Here is a 17,723-nt window from a genome sequence, read left to right on the forward strand (position 1 = left end):
AAAATACTACAATTTAATAATGTATTCTCCTAATTTGAATAGATCAATATCTCAAAGCCAGCAATCATTTTCCATATACAGCCAGTCATTCTGGTTTTTTGTTTTGCAAAACACAGTGGAGCGCTTAAAGAGGTATTTTATTAATCTTATAATCAGGTTTTATCGTGAGAATATGTAACTGCAACCTGCTTACAATAACCCTGAATAAACGTATATTATATTTCACAATTTAATTTCAGTGATTCAGCAGTGTAAATGAGTGTAATACACATAATCATGGTTAAAGATGCTGTGTATAATTTGAGCTTTTGGGAAAATGTATATTTGTCAGGTGAATACAGACCAAAAACTAGATGCTGGTCATGGTAATGGTATATAAAAAGGAAGACAACCACTAACCTCCAAAATGTTATTCTCCAGTATTATATAACAAATGTATAGTATTGTACCGCTGTGCCGCTAGTTATATAATAATTAATACCCTTTATGAGCCACAAAGCAGCCTGACATTCAACAGTGATAATGTTTGCAAACATATTGTATTTGGTGAAAAATGTAGTAGTATATAAACAGTATTTTAGGTATTCATTCAAAAGCCTTTTCTTGAAATTTAAACATGTTTTTATTGTGTTTTTTGTTTTATCTTTGTATGCTGCACTTTGTTTTACTCTTTTATTCTGTGTCATAGTTTTAAATTATAATGATACATTTTAGTAATTCCCATTAAGTCTAGTTATGACCGATGTTAGGGAATTTTAATATGTGCACCAGTAATCTTGAATGTACGTCTTTATTTTACACTTGAAATACCCAGACATCAGTACAGATCCAAACACAACATATCCTCACCACAATCATCTAGAGCAAGGGTAGAAACTCGTGATTTTGAGTGTCAGTCTATAATTGATTAATTGTTAAATCTATAGTGTAAAGCATTAAAATGATTAGAAATAGAGCCATTTAATTAATTGATTGTTGATATAAAGCTGAGAAAAGCTGCAAATCTTCACATTCAATATGCTGGAACACGTAAAATCAGTTTGACCTAAATATTTTTATTTTTTCTAACTTTATTTTAAGTCCTCATTTCATCAAGTAAACATTTTGTCACGAAAATCTGTAAGTAAATCTTAGCCATGCTGATTACTACAAACATAAACAATGACAGAAGTGTCTAGCTAATGTAACTGTTAAGATGGCACTAAGTTGTCTCTCCAGACGTCCTCAGCTCCACATGTAACCCATCCTCTTCCATTTTTCTCCTCTGTGAGACTGGATCTTCAACAGGATGAAGAAGGACAGACAAACGCTGAGAAAAAGGATGAGTACGTAAGTTAAAACACAACAGTAATCATTGGGATGACTAAGAAGCTTTTATTGAGGCATCCACTCTTTTGAACACTCACCTGTCTGAAGGTGCCTGCTGTAAAACACATCTGTCCAGCTGCCCAAAGCGGCACCATGAGAACAGAGGAGAGAGTCATGGTCCAGCCTAGAGCGTATGCCCAGTCAGGGTAAACGTACCTGTCGTTAATCGTGAGGTGTGTGTAATCAACCAGGTACAGGATAAAGGAAGTCTAAGAAGGTATGGACAGTTTTTTGCAGATATTAATAAAGTACAGAAACACACACAAAATACCATGTTCTGTTGCTAAAATACTTTTCAAACTGTAGTAAAGCAAGATTATTTTTGCTGGAGTGTCTGTGGAAACAGGCTGTTAAGAGTTTTACCAATCAAGGAAACTAAATACAGTCTATGAAACCTTTTCTAACTCACCAGTGACAGCAGAGGAATGATGTATCTCCAGCACACTTTGAAGAAAACAGATGGTCTCTGTCCAGTCATGTCCTCAATGATGTTAATAATACGGTCAGCACCTGATGGGAATTCAGACTGTGTATTAGACTAGTCTCTAAATTGGACCCGAGATTTGCATGTGTTTTTTAAGTTGCAGTATGTTGAGCTCTCGCAACTTTCAAAGTCACATGGAGGTTTTTATCAGTATTGCAGGAAATTGTAGCTCAAATGTGAATGACTGTGAATAACACGGATCAGAAAAGCAGTGACTTTGGTTACATTCAAACAATGCAATCAGTCTAGCCAAAGCTATCTAAAATCAAATCATAGTAAACACTCAAATTCAAAGCATTCCTATACATCTTATATTGTGATTATATGTCAAATTAAAGGCAAAGCCTGAATAAATGTGTGGAGAAACACAAGGACTACAGATGCTTCCACATGGCTGTACTACATGGTACAATTAAGCAATTAACATCCAATAATGCTCTGTGGCTTGTATTAAAATGCTGAGCAGACCCAGCTGATTCTGTTTTTGTATCAAGATGGCATGAGGTGAAGATCTAAGTGACTAAAAGACAGTTGATTTAAAGCCAGGAGCTTCAGTCACAAAGACTATTCAACTAGCTGCTGCTTCAATAGGAACAGTGACTAAAGTGACCTCTGCATTGAGATCTATGAGAAAGACATCAGTAAATAGGGTTGGAAATTGCGGTCGACCAGGCATTTATTTGCTGACGGTGATGCCCGTGCATTAGTGCGATATGTGAGGAAAAACAGAAGAGCAATTCCTCCTCAGGTGACTGAGAATGTCAATGCAGGATGTGATCAGACTGTGTCAGCAAAACAGTCTGTCAATAATTACATAGAGAGGGATATTGTAATACGGTTGAAGTGCATAAACCCCTCCTTACAAAGACGAATGCACATTTGAGAGTTCAGTGGTGCAAAAACCACTAGTCTACAGTCAGAGGTGTGATACAGTGAGATGAGTCATCCTTTATATTATTTTCAACAAGTAAGCTAGTACATGTGTGGCGTTCACCAAGAGAGTGGTACAGGCCTGAATGTTGACCCCTACAGTGAGGGGATCTGGTGGCTCTGTTATGCTGTGGGGGGCATTTTGCTGGCATGGTTTGGGTCCACTTGTCCCAATAGAGGGAAGAGTCACTGCAAATCAATACAAAGTTGTTTCCAAGTGATCACCTTTATCCTATGATGAAACACTTCTATCCTGATGGGAGTGGTCTTTTCCAGGATGATAATGTCCCCATCCATAGGGAACAAAAGGACACTAAATGGTTTAATGGGGATGAAAATTACATAAATCATATGCTATGGTCTCCAGATCTCAACCCAGTTAAACTCCTATGGGGGATTTTGGGCCGACACTCTCCAGCACCACCATCAACACACCAAATGAGGGAATATCTTCTAGAAGAATGGTGTTCACACATCCAATAGAGTTCAGGGACTTGTAGAATCAGTGCCACGGTGCATTGAAGCTATTCTGATGGAACGTGGTGGTCCAACACCTCACTAAGACACTTTTATTTTTAACTTTCGTTTTTTCCTTTAATTTGTACCCTGTCTGTACATACAGATAGTCAGATCATATCATGAAAACAGGATATAATAAATACATTTTTTACTTACCAAAACCCCAAGCCAGAGCCAGACACTGAGATAAAGCCATGAAATAATGAAAAGCTCTGGTACAAGCATAATAATCAATAAGCTGGAAAATGTAAACTCCTCCCTAGAGCCGGAAGAGACAAGATTTAAATATAAGAAATAGTTTTTAAACATATTTTGTGTTGTTTCAATGTGTTTTCATGGACTTATTTTATCTACCTCAGTGACCAAAGTCAGATGTATGAGGAAGAAGGATGAACAAATGACGAGCACAAAGATCTCATGTCTTCCTGGTTTACGAAACAGCTTCGGAAACAAGTCGCTTATTGAGGTAATAAAACACTCAACTGTCACAAACTGGGAACAAAATAAAATCAGTAAACCACGATATTAGTTTCTTCCTGCAGTGCATTAGTTATTAATTAGTTGGTAATAAAATAAAATATCATACATGTGTGTCAGCACTGAGGAAGATCAGCATCAGGAAAAAGCAGACAGTCCAGAGCTGTGGAAAAGGAATCATAGCCGTTGCCTGAGGGTAAGCAATGAAGGCCAAACCTGGACCTGTGGATTGGAAATAAACAAGTTAGAAAGTATATTATTTCTGTAGCTGGATTTCATCATTGAACACATTATATCATTTCAATATCTTTAAAAGATAAGGCTGACAATGTTCTACATTTCATATATTGTCCACAAATCTTATGTGCAGATCCAAACCCAAAAATGAAATAATCTACAAAATACAAGTGTTTGTGTGTGTACAAAAAGCCTAATCTATCTTATTCCTCTGTGGTCTAGACCAGTGTTGTTGTCCAAAAACTACTAAAAACACGTAATTGAGCCACACCGCTGCACTGGGTGACATGTTTTTCATCACGTTAATCTGTTTAGAAACTGTAATCTCGTTTTTAGCCCTGGGCGGCTGCTCATATCAGAATCCTCTACTGACAAAGAAAGCCCCATCAATGTGTGCAGACAGTGCAGGAATATGACAGCAGCAAGAAGACTCCTACCATATGGACACATGCTGTGTACTGTGCACAGTTTACAGAGGTCGATTTTAACGACAATCTTTGACAGTCAGTGAGTCGGATGAGGAGCGAATAACGTGTTTTTAAAAATTAACGCATAACGCTCGGCCCTTAAGTCATCACAATAAACGCGTTAATGCTGACAGCCCTAATATTTATATTATATATCTTATATATTTATATATATTCTGTCTGAAATTTGGCTTTCAACAAAAAAAAAATTTCTGTGCAGATTGTTAACAAAAGAGGAATACTATCCTATTTTGTGTGCCGAGAACTTTTTTCGTTTTGCCGAGTTATCAAAAAAAGGTAAAAATGTATGGTAAAAAATCATTTTTAAGTTTTACTTTTGTACTTAAGTTGAATCAGTATTTCTACTTTTTCAGTCTTTTTTACACAAGTATCTGTACTTCTACTTATGTACAGAATGTTAGTACTATTGCCACCTCTGAAAATCACTAATGCAAACGATGTCATATGTGAGGACCAGAGCCAAGATCACCCCGCGAAGCTGTCGTTCCGTTGTGAACCTCGAAAGCGGCGCGTTTATCTACACTACCGGTCAAAAGTTTTAGAACACCGCAATTTTTCCAGTTTTTTATTGTAAAAATGTTTTCAAGTTTACCATCTTTGTCTTTTTTCCTTAGGTAGTTCTGGCATAGCTTGGACTTATGTTTTGGGTCATTATCTTGCTGTAGGATGAACCCCTGACCATCTACGTTCATAAAAGAGGGTACTGCATGGCGCTGCAGAATGCTGTGGTAGCCGACCCTGGATCCAGAAAAACAGCCCCAGACCATCATGCTTCCTCCTCCATATTTGACAGTTAATGTCACACACTGAGGAACCATCCTTTTGCCTACTCGAAGGCGTACAAAACTCCTGCGTGATGAACAAAATATTTTAAATTTTGATTCATCAGTCCATAACACCTTCCAGTCTTCAGTAGTCCATTGATGGTGTTTCATGGCCCAGACAAGCCTCTTCTTCTTATTCTGACGTCTTAGCAATGGCTTTCTTGCTGCAACTCGACCTGTCAAACCTGCAACTTCTCTTCACAGTTCAAACTGTGACTTGCTTACTATGACCACTATGAAGCTGTGCTTGAAGCTGTTGTCCTGTGAGCCGTCTATCACGCAAGCTGTTGACTCTCAGAAACCTGGGTCTGCCAGACCTCTTCCTTTTTAGAGTTTCCCCCAGTTTCTGAGAGCTTTTTGAAGGAAACTGTACTAACTGACACCTTGACTTTCTTTGCAATTTCTCTGTAGGAAACACCTACATTTTTAAGTGTTTTTGTATAATTTTCAGTTTTGGGTAACCTTACCTTTTTTTTTTTTTTACCTCTGTCAGTTCACCACTTACCTTTGTACCATTTCAAGCTATTCATTTGACTTGAACTGCTTGAATTTCAATAAAAAACTGGAAAAATTGGGGTGTTCTAAAACTTTTGACCGGTAGTGTATGTCCGGAAGATAAACACCAAAGTGACCTATGAGGAGTAGCCAGCTCAACTATTATGTATTTTGGTTTGTTTAGAAATATGCGCATGTGAAGCCGAACCGTACCAAAGTCTCTATTCTACATCTTAACAATTTATTTCCTGCTGCGGACCAAAACAATCGAACTATAGGTCCGAAAACGCCCTTAGTTTCAAGAGCTTTTTCTGCTACACAACCCAACATCCTGACATCATATAGAAGTTCTCTGAGAAATGATCTATGTAGTTTTTATCTTTGAAGCCATTTCTAAACAAACTTAACCAACGAGTGCACAATCTTGAGGCTGATTTGAAATCTTGGGAAACTATAGCGTTGAACTAAAGGTGACTTAAAAAATCTTTGAATGTACCAGACTCAGCCACAGCGTCGACAGTAACACCCTGTTTCTGAGCCATGAATCCAAGTACAGAGAAGACGACAAATCCAGCAACAAAACTGGTCCCACTGTTCAGCAGACAGAGCCAAAAACAGTCCCTAGAGGTCACAGTGAGACAAAACTCCATGTCAAACATCAGACATTTGTATTGGTTTGATAGTTATATAAATAGTGATGTGAAAAGAAGTTAAATGGTAAATGGACTACAGTTATATAGCGCTTTTCCAGTCATTATGACCACTCAAAGCGCTTTTTGAGAGGTTATTTCTTATATTATTAATACATTATGAACTACGTTTGACATTTAACTCTAACTTCCACTTTCATGTATTAAAAAATCAGACATAAATGAGTTAAAAAGCTCTTATAAAACTTATTGTGTTTTGCAACTTATGCTTACTTGTAGCAGTTGTTCTTGTATTCATTATAGCTGCTCAAAACATTGAGAGTTCCTATGGTCACGCTGTAGGAAAAGCATATTTGAGATCCTGCCTCCATCCAGACCTGTAATGTAACAAATAAATATAAAACATACATGGTAGGGAGTTCTGCATACTGAGGTAAAAGTAACACATCCAGTTCATTCTCTAGTGAATCTTTTTATAAAGTTAGCTCCACTTGCATCTCCCCTCCCCTGTCACCTAGCCTGAAGTCTCCAGTAGCCAAGCTCTCGTCATAGATTCAAATATATACATTAACTAACTGGATGAACGTTAAAATGTCTCAGTAAACTCTTCAAAGCTGTTTTGAACTGGATTCAGAAAATCCAATTGGACACAAAAGTTAGAAATAAAAATTGTCACTGGTGGATTACCAACCAGTCTGGACAGTCTTCCTCTCACGTGACCTAAAATGTTTCCATGTATTGTACATGGTATAAATATAAAATACCTCAAGGTTAGCCAGGCCTTTCAAATCTGGATACAGGTAGTAGTAGATACCATCCCAAGCTCCAGGTAAAGTCAATCCCCTGATGAGCAGTATCAGGAGCATCACGTAGGGGAAGGTGGCAGTGAAGTATGCTACCTTAAAAAAAACATAATTTTAACTTTCTTTCTTTGTCATAACTGGAAACCCTACTGACGATAACAATTGTACTTACTGTATATAAGCACTTTTTCTAAACAGAGTTGCAAAGTCTTTAACAAAAAGGTACAGCATAAATATGATAAACCAGTAAGAATAATTAGAATTTAAACCTATGAAACATGATAAAACAGTGAAACAAGGAGGAGCATACAAAGATAAAATAGGATGTGTTAGGGTTAGGGTGAGGATGAAATATCAACTCACCTTTGCAGAGGATCTGACACTTTTCCAGATACTGAAGTATGTGAACACCCAGCAGGCCAGAAGACACAAAACCAGCTCCCATCTCACCCTGCCCAGGTCCTCGATGCCTGCAGACATGGTCAGCACCCTGCGTCTGAGAAGAAGGGAAATTACACATTAAAATAATGTGACACTGTTGAATACACTGGATAGTGGCAAACAGGCGAAAAGTGAAGGTCATGTGCAATTTTGTAAATTATTTCTGCAGTTTTATAAAGCTGAAAAAGGTCAAAATCATAGCACAAAAACAGTGAAGCCTACATTTCCGATAATACAATAGACTGCGAAAATAATAGATGTAGCCACTGTCACCCATTGGTTTGGGCCTAAAATTATTATTGAGACTTACATTGTGAAAGAGATGTCAGTAAATCAGTGGATACAATTCTATTGTGTGTCACAACCCCGACTCCCCTCTTTATATTTCCATAGTTTTGAAGCCTTGAGTTTCGAATTCTGACGGTCACCATCTTGCACTTTTGGAGTCAGAAGTGACCATATTTGGACGAGAGGATGGAGCTAAACCTAACGCTAGCTGCCACCTTTGTTAGCACAGTGTGTTTACAGTGTATGGTTAACTGTGATAATGCTAATGCTAGTGCTAATGCAATCTGGCTTCTTTTTGGAGCCAGTGGAGAAAATACAGGTTTAAGTCACTTCCACATTGGCTTCACTTGTCAGACCCAGAAGATTAGCATCTTTCAGTAGAATCTACTTGCCTATTTGTATATTCACATCTTTCATACTTCACAGCCCAAGTTTCAAACACACATCATCAAACTTCAATCACAGGTCATTTTACAAACCTTAAACAACTTTAAACGAACATTCAAAGAACAAGCATTTAGACTCACTCCCAGAACTCCGTGGCAGCAGACGTGGTGTTGGTTAACATGGTCTGATTTGACGTCAGATTTGTCGACACAGAATCCGAAATCTGAAGACCCATACAGTTCACTGGTTTAGAGAACAAAATAATGAGAATGATAAATGTTTTTTTCTTATTATTATTCATGCAAACTAACAAGATAAAGTGCCAGCTGTTGTTACTGTATGGCATAAAAGCAAGTTGTTACTCTTTTTAGAAAGTTCAGCAAGCACAAAACTTTCCTTGAATGTTTGTAATGTTTTATTGTACTATTGGTGAATTTCACTGCCAAGAAACATCCAGTTTCATCATCAATTCTGCTCTCAATCACTTTCCTCTTTTTATATTGTTATTTAATTGCAACTAATCTCTCCTTGTTGAACTTGACATGTAGACAGTAGAACAGGATATGTTTGCCAAAATGTGTAACCCTCTATTTAAAAAAAAAAAAAAGTTTTTTATCATTGACAGTGTGTCCTCATTTGCTGTTTCATCACATTAAATTATTTTATTCAACCTCATATTGACTATTATAATGCACTGTTTTTCTAATGGTTTTATAAAATTATAAGTAAACCACAATCAAACATTTACCTGTATTCCAGGTGTTATCACATGTGGCCCAGGGGAGCTGGGACCTGAATGAGAACACCAGGTAGAAGAGAGCCCAGACTTGGATTAAAATGTAGCTGAAGTCATAAAGTTTCATCACAAATTGTGCATATCCAATTCCTAAAACAAGGAAAAGCAAGCAATAGTTAAGTTAAAATTGTTATAAATCCCTAGATCTATATCTTTGATTTTAGACACAAACAATTTGATTCCTTATCGTTTCATGTACAAAGTTACAATATTTTTCATCATCTGTTAACTGTCAAATTTTTATCTCAACATAAATCAACTTACCTTGTGCCAGTGGACACAGTTTCCTCCAACAGGTGATGAATCCTTCCTGGGTGTATTGACCAACTGCACTCTCCAGTAGGAACAGAGGTATCCCAACCAACACAGCTAACACACCATATGGCACCAGAAAAGCACCTATACATATATAAATTCAGATATGTATGATCATGGAAATTACAGATTAATTTAGTGTAATCAACTCTTCACTTAATTCAAAATATGATTTACCTCCTCCATTCTTGTAGCAGAGGTAAGGAAATCTCCAAACGTTGCCCATGCCGACCACATTTCCTGCAACAACTAGAATATATTCTCTTTTACTGGCCCACTGTCCTCTGTCTCCATCCCCTCTCTGATTCTCTCTTCTCCTTCTTTCTCTCTTCATGTCAAGATCAGGAACTTCATCCATTGCGTGTTTCTGTGATGATCCCAAAATTCTGCCAAAACTTATCTGTGCTACTTTTATTATGTGTCTTTTCCTAATTTGATTACATTAATATCGCAAAGCAAGTCATTCTGGTTTTAAACTTTTTGTTTTGCAAAATACACAGGAGCTCTTAAAGAGGTATTGTGTTAATCTTGTAATCAGGTTTTATGGAAAAAATATGCAAGTGCTTTGCATAATATTAGCTTGTGGGGGCATGTTAATTTGAATCCTACTCCCATGATGCACTGAACTCATCTCTCCTCCTCTCTCTCTTTATCCATCCATCTCCATTAACATTCATGTACTATTAATGCATTCAATAACCTAAACTTCTTCCCCGGAGTTGTCTGTGCTTTCTAGTCTCACAGGTAATCTTGGCCTGTAGACGTCAGGATGACAGATTCCAGTCCCGGACCTTCTAGCTTCAATGTTTATTTTCAATATGCTTCTCTCTCTCTCCTATCCTTCCTCTTTCTCCTCTCTACCCCAACCGGTCGAGGCAGATGGCCGCCCACTTTGAGCCTGGTTCTGCCTGAGGTTTCTTCCTGTTAAAAGGGAGTTTTTTTCTTGCCATTGTCGCTAAGTGCTTGCTCATGTGGGAATGTTGGGTCTCTTTCAAATTAAAACCTGAAGAGTACGGTTTAGAACCTGCTCTATGTGTAAAGTGCCTTGAGATAACTTTGTTGTGATTTGGCGCTATACAAATAAAGATTGATTGATTGATTGATTGATTGATTGATTGAATACTATAACTTCAAACATTGGTGTTATAATCATTCAGTCATTAGAGCATTGTGTAGTCTTCCCTTTGAAACATGTAGAGTTCAAACCATAGACTGTTTATAAGAAATGGACGTAACGTCACCCATTGGTTTGTGGACTGCTGCTCGGAGGCCAATAGTATCGGATCTGAGCAGCGCCATCTTGAAAATTTCCGGTGCGTGCCGGGAAAAATAAAAACACGGATTCTACTTATATGGACATCAGGAGGGCCATGAGGCACCCTCCTGAACCTGTGAATCAATCAACCTGTCAATCACGACGTAGCCACGCCATAATGCATATCCTGCTTTATCGTCAAATATAAAATCAGTGAGGGCAAAATTTCACAAATGAACATCATACTGTATTGAAGAAGACTTTAAACTAGCGATTGAGACCATAAACACATTATGAAAACATTTACTGAGGTTAGAAATCAAGTGAGAAGTTGGTGAATTCTCCATTGACTTGCATAGAGACAGAAGTCCTTTTGACACCAAAACAGTCGCCCCCTGATGGCCTTTTGATAGAATGCAGTTTTAAGTTACTTCCGCGTTGGCCTCCGCTCAGAGGTTCAAAGGAGGTTCCCCGCCTGGTTCAAACAGAACAGACTATTGTTGAGCCTTGGGGATTTCCATGTCATATTTCACACTCAGATATACCATTTGACATAAAGTTATTGCTTTCCTGTTAAATGTATTTCCATTAACGCAAGATCAGATATCTCACCTGTTAATGCTGTGGTGTAGCTGGCATGTAGACTAGACTAGACTCAACACTTTAAAGCCAACAAAGTGTTAAATGTAGGAAAACAGCTCATACTTTATTACTGAGAAAAGACTGAAGGCACAGTCATTCATAGTCAGATCATATCATGAAAACGATAACTCTGCTGTAGCACCGTAATAATCAGTAAGCTGAAATGTGCAAATCCCTTCTTAGAGGGAAAAGAGAAGATTCAAAACATTACTTGACAATTTTGAATGTGCTACCAATTGAAATATTTCATTCATCTCAGTCCAAGGTCAGATGAAGAAGAAAAAGAAGAAAAAACAGATTAAAAATAAAAGACAAAAGTGCATCTTCTCTCATACTGAAGATCGGATTTACTAATTTTATTTCCACTTCCATTTTCTTTTCTTTTCTTGTTGTTACATTGTATTCTCTAACCCATCAGATTATTGTCGTGTCTTGTTTAGAAATGTCAGGTCCCGGAAGAAAAGGTTACCAGACCTTTTCTTCATCATCCTCTAGTGACCATGGACATCTGTAGAAAATTTCATGACAATAAAAATTAAATATTCATTAACAAAAACAACATATGAATATAGTGCTGCCTGGGTGTAGAAAGGTATCCCAATGATGCTCTTTGGTTTGGGATTCTTTTCTACTGTAGAGTTATTGAAAAGATGTGAGGCACTTAAGAGGGTAATACATTTAAAAAGCCTTTAATACTTCATGGCTACTTTGATAGTTGAAAACATGCACTTTTCAGCCATTAAGGCAAGGGCAAGTACTTATTACCCTCTTGAGTGCCTCACATCTTTTCAATAACTCAAATACATTCAATAGTTGAGACTAAAAACCAACAAAAAAAACATAAGCTGCATTCAAAGGGTTTGGTTCAGCATTATATTTGACGATTTTGTGTTAAATAATGTGGATTATGTGTCAGTTCTCTCTGTAAATATAGACTCATTAATGATGAAAATGTTATAAAATGCACTTTTATTTTCATTCGATTTCCTTTATCCTCTACCTGATTGATTACAAGCACCTCAGGATCATCGACTGGTACTTTTACCCTGAGTGGATGCACACACTCTCCTCTCTCTTACTGTGGTGCCACTGTGGACAGAACAGATGTGTTAGCCAGAAGCCACCTTCAGGCAGGTCAGGGTTTTCAAGAACAGTTTTATGCCTCCTTGGAGAACCATTAGACCTTAAAACGAGCTGTCTGGTTTTTGGATTACTGTCTACATCTAGTGTCAGTAGGTACCTTGCAAAATGGAAATAAGCCTGTAATTAAGGGCAAAGATCATTAGTTATATCAGTCTATATTAAGTGCATTTTAACATATGGTCCTTTAAGAAACTGAAGTGAACCAAAAACTTTGTATACATTTTCCTTGTTGCACACTGTCAAGCAAATATTTAGCGTCATTAGACAAATCCTTTAGTGTTATCAGTGATTATGCAATGCCTCACCTATTGTGTTTTTTAAAGTTGTATATCAAGAAAGTCACACAGAGGACTTCATATTCACATTAAAGCTTTACTCCCTCAACTGTTTCTTTCCTGGATCCAACCTTTGTCCATCTGCTGTCATCCTGCTGAAGATGGAGCCTGGAAGAGAAGGGAAATGGAGGGAAACCAGTGTCCAGATGAGAGTGTTTTCATCATAGTTATGCAGCAGACCTGTAGAGTCAAATTACTTAAAAATGTGATTATACTGTGTAAGCTTTTAATCATTACATTAAACAATTTAGTATACCCCTCAGTTTATATGAATATTTTCAACTGTGAAATTCTATGTTATGATGGGACATTTGCACCAGTTTTCTATTATAATCCAATAAATACAAGACGGGATATTTACTTTCTTGCCACACTTAATGGATCTATAAACTGAAATTGAATCATAACATAAACACTTGGAGTTGCATACAACAGTACATGTTTCTGAGCCCTCCATGAAGTTCAATAGATGTATTGTGAGTGACTATACCAGTGGTTTTGCATGTTTAATCTAAATTTTTCAAATCTCATACTTTGCATGGCTCTAAATCATTTTGCAAACTATTCTACTGTGTTAAATTTGAATGTGTTTTTTTCTACTGTCATAGGTACTAGTTCCTTTAAATGTATGCACCATATGAAAATCAATTATAGGCTACGATCCTAAAAAACTTGCCTGAGCGATGTTATCCACCACTCTCTCATGTCAAGTTTGATTTAATTTTAAATTCTTTGTCAAAGTTCGATTTTTTTTTTTTTTTGATTTAATACAGTGCTGACCTTTTAAATCAACTGACAAAAATGAAAGCAGACTTGATGGATTACACCACTCAATGTTTCATGAGTCTGCAAACAGAAGAGAGTAGAAATGAATGTAACTGAGGGAAAATTAAAACTGTACACAATGCATTCAGACAAATTATATACTAAAGAAGTACAGTATGCATAAGCACCTGCACTGCTGAAGATGGGAAAACACTGAATCCCTGCAGCTTCACAAATGATCTATTCTGCATCTTTATCTCTAATATCCCTTATTAATTGAATGTCTTTTGGAGAGATTTTGTATTGTACATATTGAATGGTGTTGTTTCCCTACATGGATAGCACTGTGTAAATAATATAAATGACATGGAAACAAATCATCATCATTTAGTCATTTGTAAGCACTAATCAGGTATTAGAGACACATCAAAGGTTTGGACACAATTTCCCATTCACTTAAATTAGAAAGTGTGTCCAAACTTTTGACTGGTGCTTTGAATTAATGCAATTTTATTGTCCAAACACATCTATGCCTGCAGCCTAATGGATTAATGATGAATGTAAATCCACACACTACACAAGACTGTAATAACCAAGACACAGCTGTCAATTAATAGGCTTAGCTGGATGCTGAGTCCATTGGTACATAGCAGGATGGGGTGGTGGTGTTGGTGTTGGGGGGGTGAGGGGTTTCAAATAAATAACTCATATAAAGTATCACTTAAGCCTGCTTTCTTATTATATTAAAGAAAAATAGCAGAATGTATAAGAAAGAACAGGAAACCAGCTTGTATTACTGAATAACCTGCTTTTATTCTACTAGTCCCTTGAGGATGAATAGCAAACAATGTGGTCTTTGGGGACTTGTTGCTCAAAAGACAACCAGACTGTTAGCTCAAACGGCAGCGCCACGCCCTTTCTCTCCCATAGTAAGCACACAAGAGGGCCAGAAGAACTGGTATTTGTATTAGCTATGCACTGTAACTTGTAAAAGGATATCCTTCACTGTTCCAGGGAGTGGCCAGAAAATGTGTTCAGCGACTAGTGTTTTCCATGGCTTTGCTCCATTATGGCATCTGTTGAATGAGGTCAGACATGATGCATTTTTATTTAGGATGAGGTCTCACAGCTGCAGCTCCCACAGCACACAGTCGTAAAGACAGCTGAGTCACAGGCTACAGTAATGTCCTCTTTTGGGGTATAACAATAGCATTAGTGTTCATAATATTTCCATTAAAGCAGCTGATATGAAACATCTTCCACACTGTGTGGCATTATACCCTGTGTTAGTTTGCCCCAGTGCTCCAATTAAGCTTTATCACACTTATATTGAATGAAATATATATATATTAAAAAAAGAAGCAGTATTGTTTTTATGGCTGCAAGTCAAATGGAAAATTCTAGTTGTCTTGTGTTTCATTTCACTCACGTAACATATTTGGCCTCCTGGAAAACTCTGGGATTTTAGGTACAAATTAGTTTTATGGGTTTTAACCACAGACTGTTTGAAAATAGGTCTATGGGGTTATACATGGAAGAAGAGAAAGCAGGGCAAATATTTACAGACACTGAACCACTCTTTCAAAGTTTTTATTCCAAATCAAACATTTGGCAATTTTGCAAAGTAATTAGCCCAAAGTAATTAGCCCAAAGAAGATATTCCAATCTATTTTTTGATAAACATTTTCTACAATAATTTTCAGAGTGATATAAATCAGATGAAAATCCAGAAAATTATTGTATTTGAGAAGCTGGAACCCATTAATGTTTTGCTTGAATAATGACTGGAACAAGTAATCAGCTATCAAAATATAGTTGCCATTTAATTTACTGTGGTTCAAGAGTTCAAGGAGTTTTACATTTAATTGGGGTTTGTTTTTAACATGGTGGCACGGCTTTGCAATAAATAAAGCCATTATAATTTTAAAAATAAATGATTGTATTCCATTCCCTTTATTTAATATAAAAAACATATAATGTAAGATCATGCCAAACTAGTTGATATGGCGTTTTATTGAGAATGTAGCATTTTTAAGCATTAAAATTATGTAGTACGGGGCGGCTGTGGCTCAGGAGGTAGAGCAGTCGTCCCCCAATTGAAAGATTGGCGGTTCGATTCCCTGCTCCTCCAGTCCACATGTCGATGTGTCCTTGGGCAAGACACTTAACCCCAAATTGCTCCCATTGCTGTGCCAACGGTGAATGAATGTGTGTAAATGGTTAGCCTCCCCTGATGTGCAGGGTGGCACACTGTGTGGTAGCCCCTGCCATCAGTGTATGAATGGGGTGAATGAGATGTAGTGTAAAGTGCTTTGAGTGGTCGTAAAAGACTAGAAAGGCACTATATAAGTACAGTCCATTTAGTACAACGTTTTTTATGGTTACACCACTTAGACATTTTTGCCATAATCTTCTAATATATCTCCGTATATATATATATAAGGAGATTTTATGCTGGGTCCACAAAAAAAGAATGTAGGCAAGTTAATATATGCAATGTAATGTAACATGTAACATGTAATATAAAGAAATGTATGTATTCAGTAACATGTTAAATATTAAAAAATTAGGTCTTCAATAATTGACTTCAGATGTAACCCTCTTTCTAACCATCAATCTTTTCATAAATAACTGTAATTTCATTACAAGAATATAATATTAGATATCGTCTTAGAATTTGGATATCAAATTTGATTGTATCTACATCGCCCAGCCAGCCCTACTGTGACACGATTGAAGCCCATGTGTGCTCCAAATAAGGTCCACGTCATGATTTATTTATAAAATATTTAAAAAATAAAATAAAAATTGTTTTCGAAGAATTAAAAGCAGCAATATATATGTCAGTGACAAATAAGGGTTGGCAAGATGAGCTATTCAAAAATATCTTCAAGAAATTGTCTTAAAAGTAGCATCAGATTTGTTAAAATGTGTTTTTTATTTCATTTTCCTCTTTTTAGTGTGTGTCTCCCCCCCCCCCCCTTGTATGCTTTGAATGTTGTTACTTTTTTGCATGTTCTCATTTTCTTTCATCTTTTTTGTTGTATTGTTGTGGGTTTTTATAACTGTATTGTTTTTCTTTGTGGACCCGGGAAGAGTAGCTATCCTAATAAACAAACAAACAAACTGTTGTATTGTTTGTATTTTAGTTGGTTTTATGTTATTTGAAATGACATTTGCACATTTTTTTCCCCAATAGCTAACTGTAACAGATTACAGTTACATTTTATTTTGTATTTCAAAAAATAATATAACTAGTTACTCCCCCCCTCCAACAACAACAATACCAACAAATGTTTAGATACTGTAGATACTGTCTGTCTGTCTGTCTCTCTCTCTCTCTCTCTCTCTCTCTCTCTCTCTCACACACACACACACACACTGCAGGCTGGCATTTTTTGTGTCTATCCACCACAGATCACTTGAGGATTTCATTACAATAACACACACACACACACACACACACACACACACACACACACACACACACACACACACACACACACACACACACACACACACACACAGAGGGGTGGGGAGAGGAGCGGTTGGGTGACGTCATGGTGATCCACATCCACAGCAGCAGGAGGAGGAGGGGTGAGGAAGACACACATGGGTATGCACATTTCAGAAAGTTTTGGCAGATAAGGCTGCTTTGTATAAATTAAAGTATTTCTAAGCCTAAAAATTGCAAAGAGTGTCCCACATTATCCTAATCAACCCAAACTAAATACTCCCGTCCAACATTAATACCAACAATGTTTAGTTGCTTTCTCTATCTCTCTCTCTCTTTCACAACCACATTGCAGGCTGGCATTCTTTTGTGTCTATCCACAGATTATATGAGGATTTCATCACAATAATGCAATAGTTTTGCATGTTCTCATTTTCCTTCATCTTGTTTGTTGTATTGCATTTTTGTATAATGTTGTGGGTTTTTATAACTGTATTGTTTTTCTTTGTGGACCCCAGGAAGAGTAGCTATTGCCCATGTTTAGTTGGCTAGCATCTTTTGTGTCTATCCACAAGATTATTTGAGGATTTCATTACAATAACACACACACACACACACACACACACA

The 17,723-nt window shown here is 37.0% G+C and overlaps 1 protein-coding gene across 1 annotated transcript; it reads right to left on the minus strand.

The window, feature by feature from the left end:
* Positions 1 to 1,201: 1,201 nt before the first annotated feature.
* LOC133990709 (sodium- and chloride-dependent betaine transporter-like) lies at positions 1,202 to 15,913 on the minus strand. The gene is made up of 15 exons (XM_062429109.1): positions 15,894 to 15,913; positions 9,680 to 9,819; positions 9,452 to 9,586; positions 9,126 to 9,277; positions 8,532 to 8,614; positions 7,639 to 7,771; positions 7,237 to 7,371; positions 6,746 to 6,849; positions 6,319 to 6,443; positions 3,888 to 4,000; positions 3,656 to 3,793; positions 3,458 to 3,560; positions 1,778 to 1,878; positions 1,407 to 1,577; positions 1,202 to 1,309 (listed from the first exon to the last, which is right to left on the minus strand). Exons 1-15 carry the CDS (start codon positions 15,911 to 15,913, stop codon positions 1,202 to 1,204), a joined length of 1,761 nt encoding a protein of 586 aa, XP_062285093.1.
* Positions 15,914 to 17,723: the final 1,810 nt, after the last annotated feature.

This window comes from Scomber scombrus, chromosome 11 (genome assembly GCF_963691925.1).
Source record: "Scomber scombrus chromosome 11, fScoSco1.1, whole genome shotgun sequence".
NCBI classification, from domain to species: domain Eukaryota; kingdom Metazoa; phylum Chordata; class Actinopteri; order Scombriformes; family Scombridae; genus Scomber; species Scomber scombrus.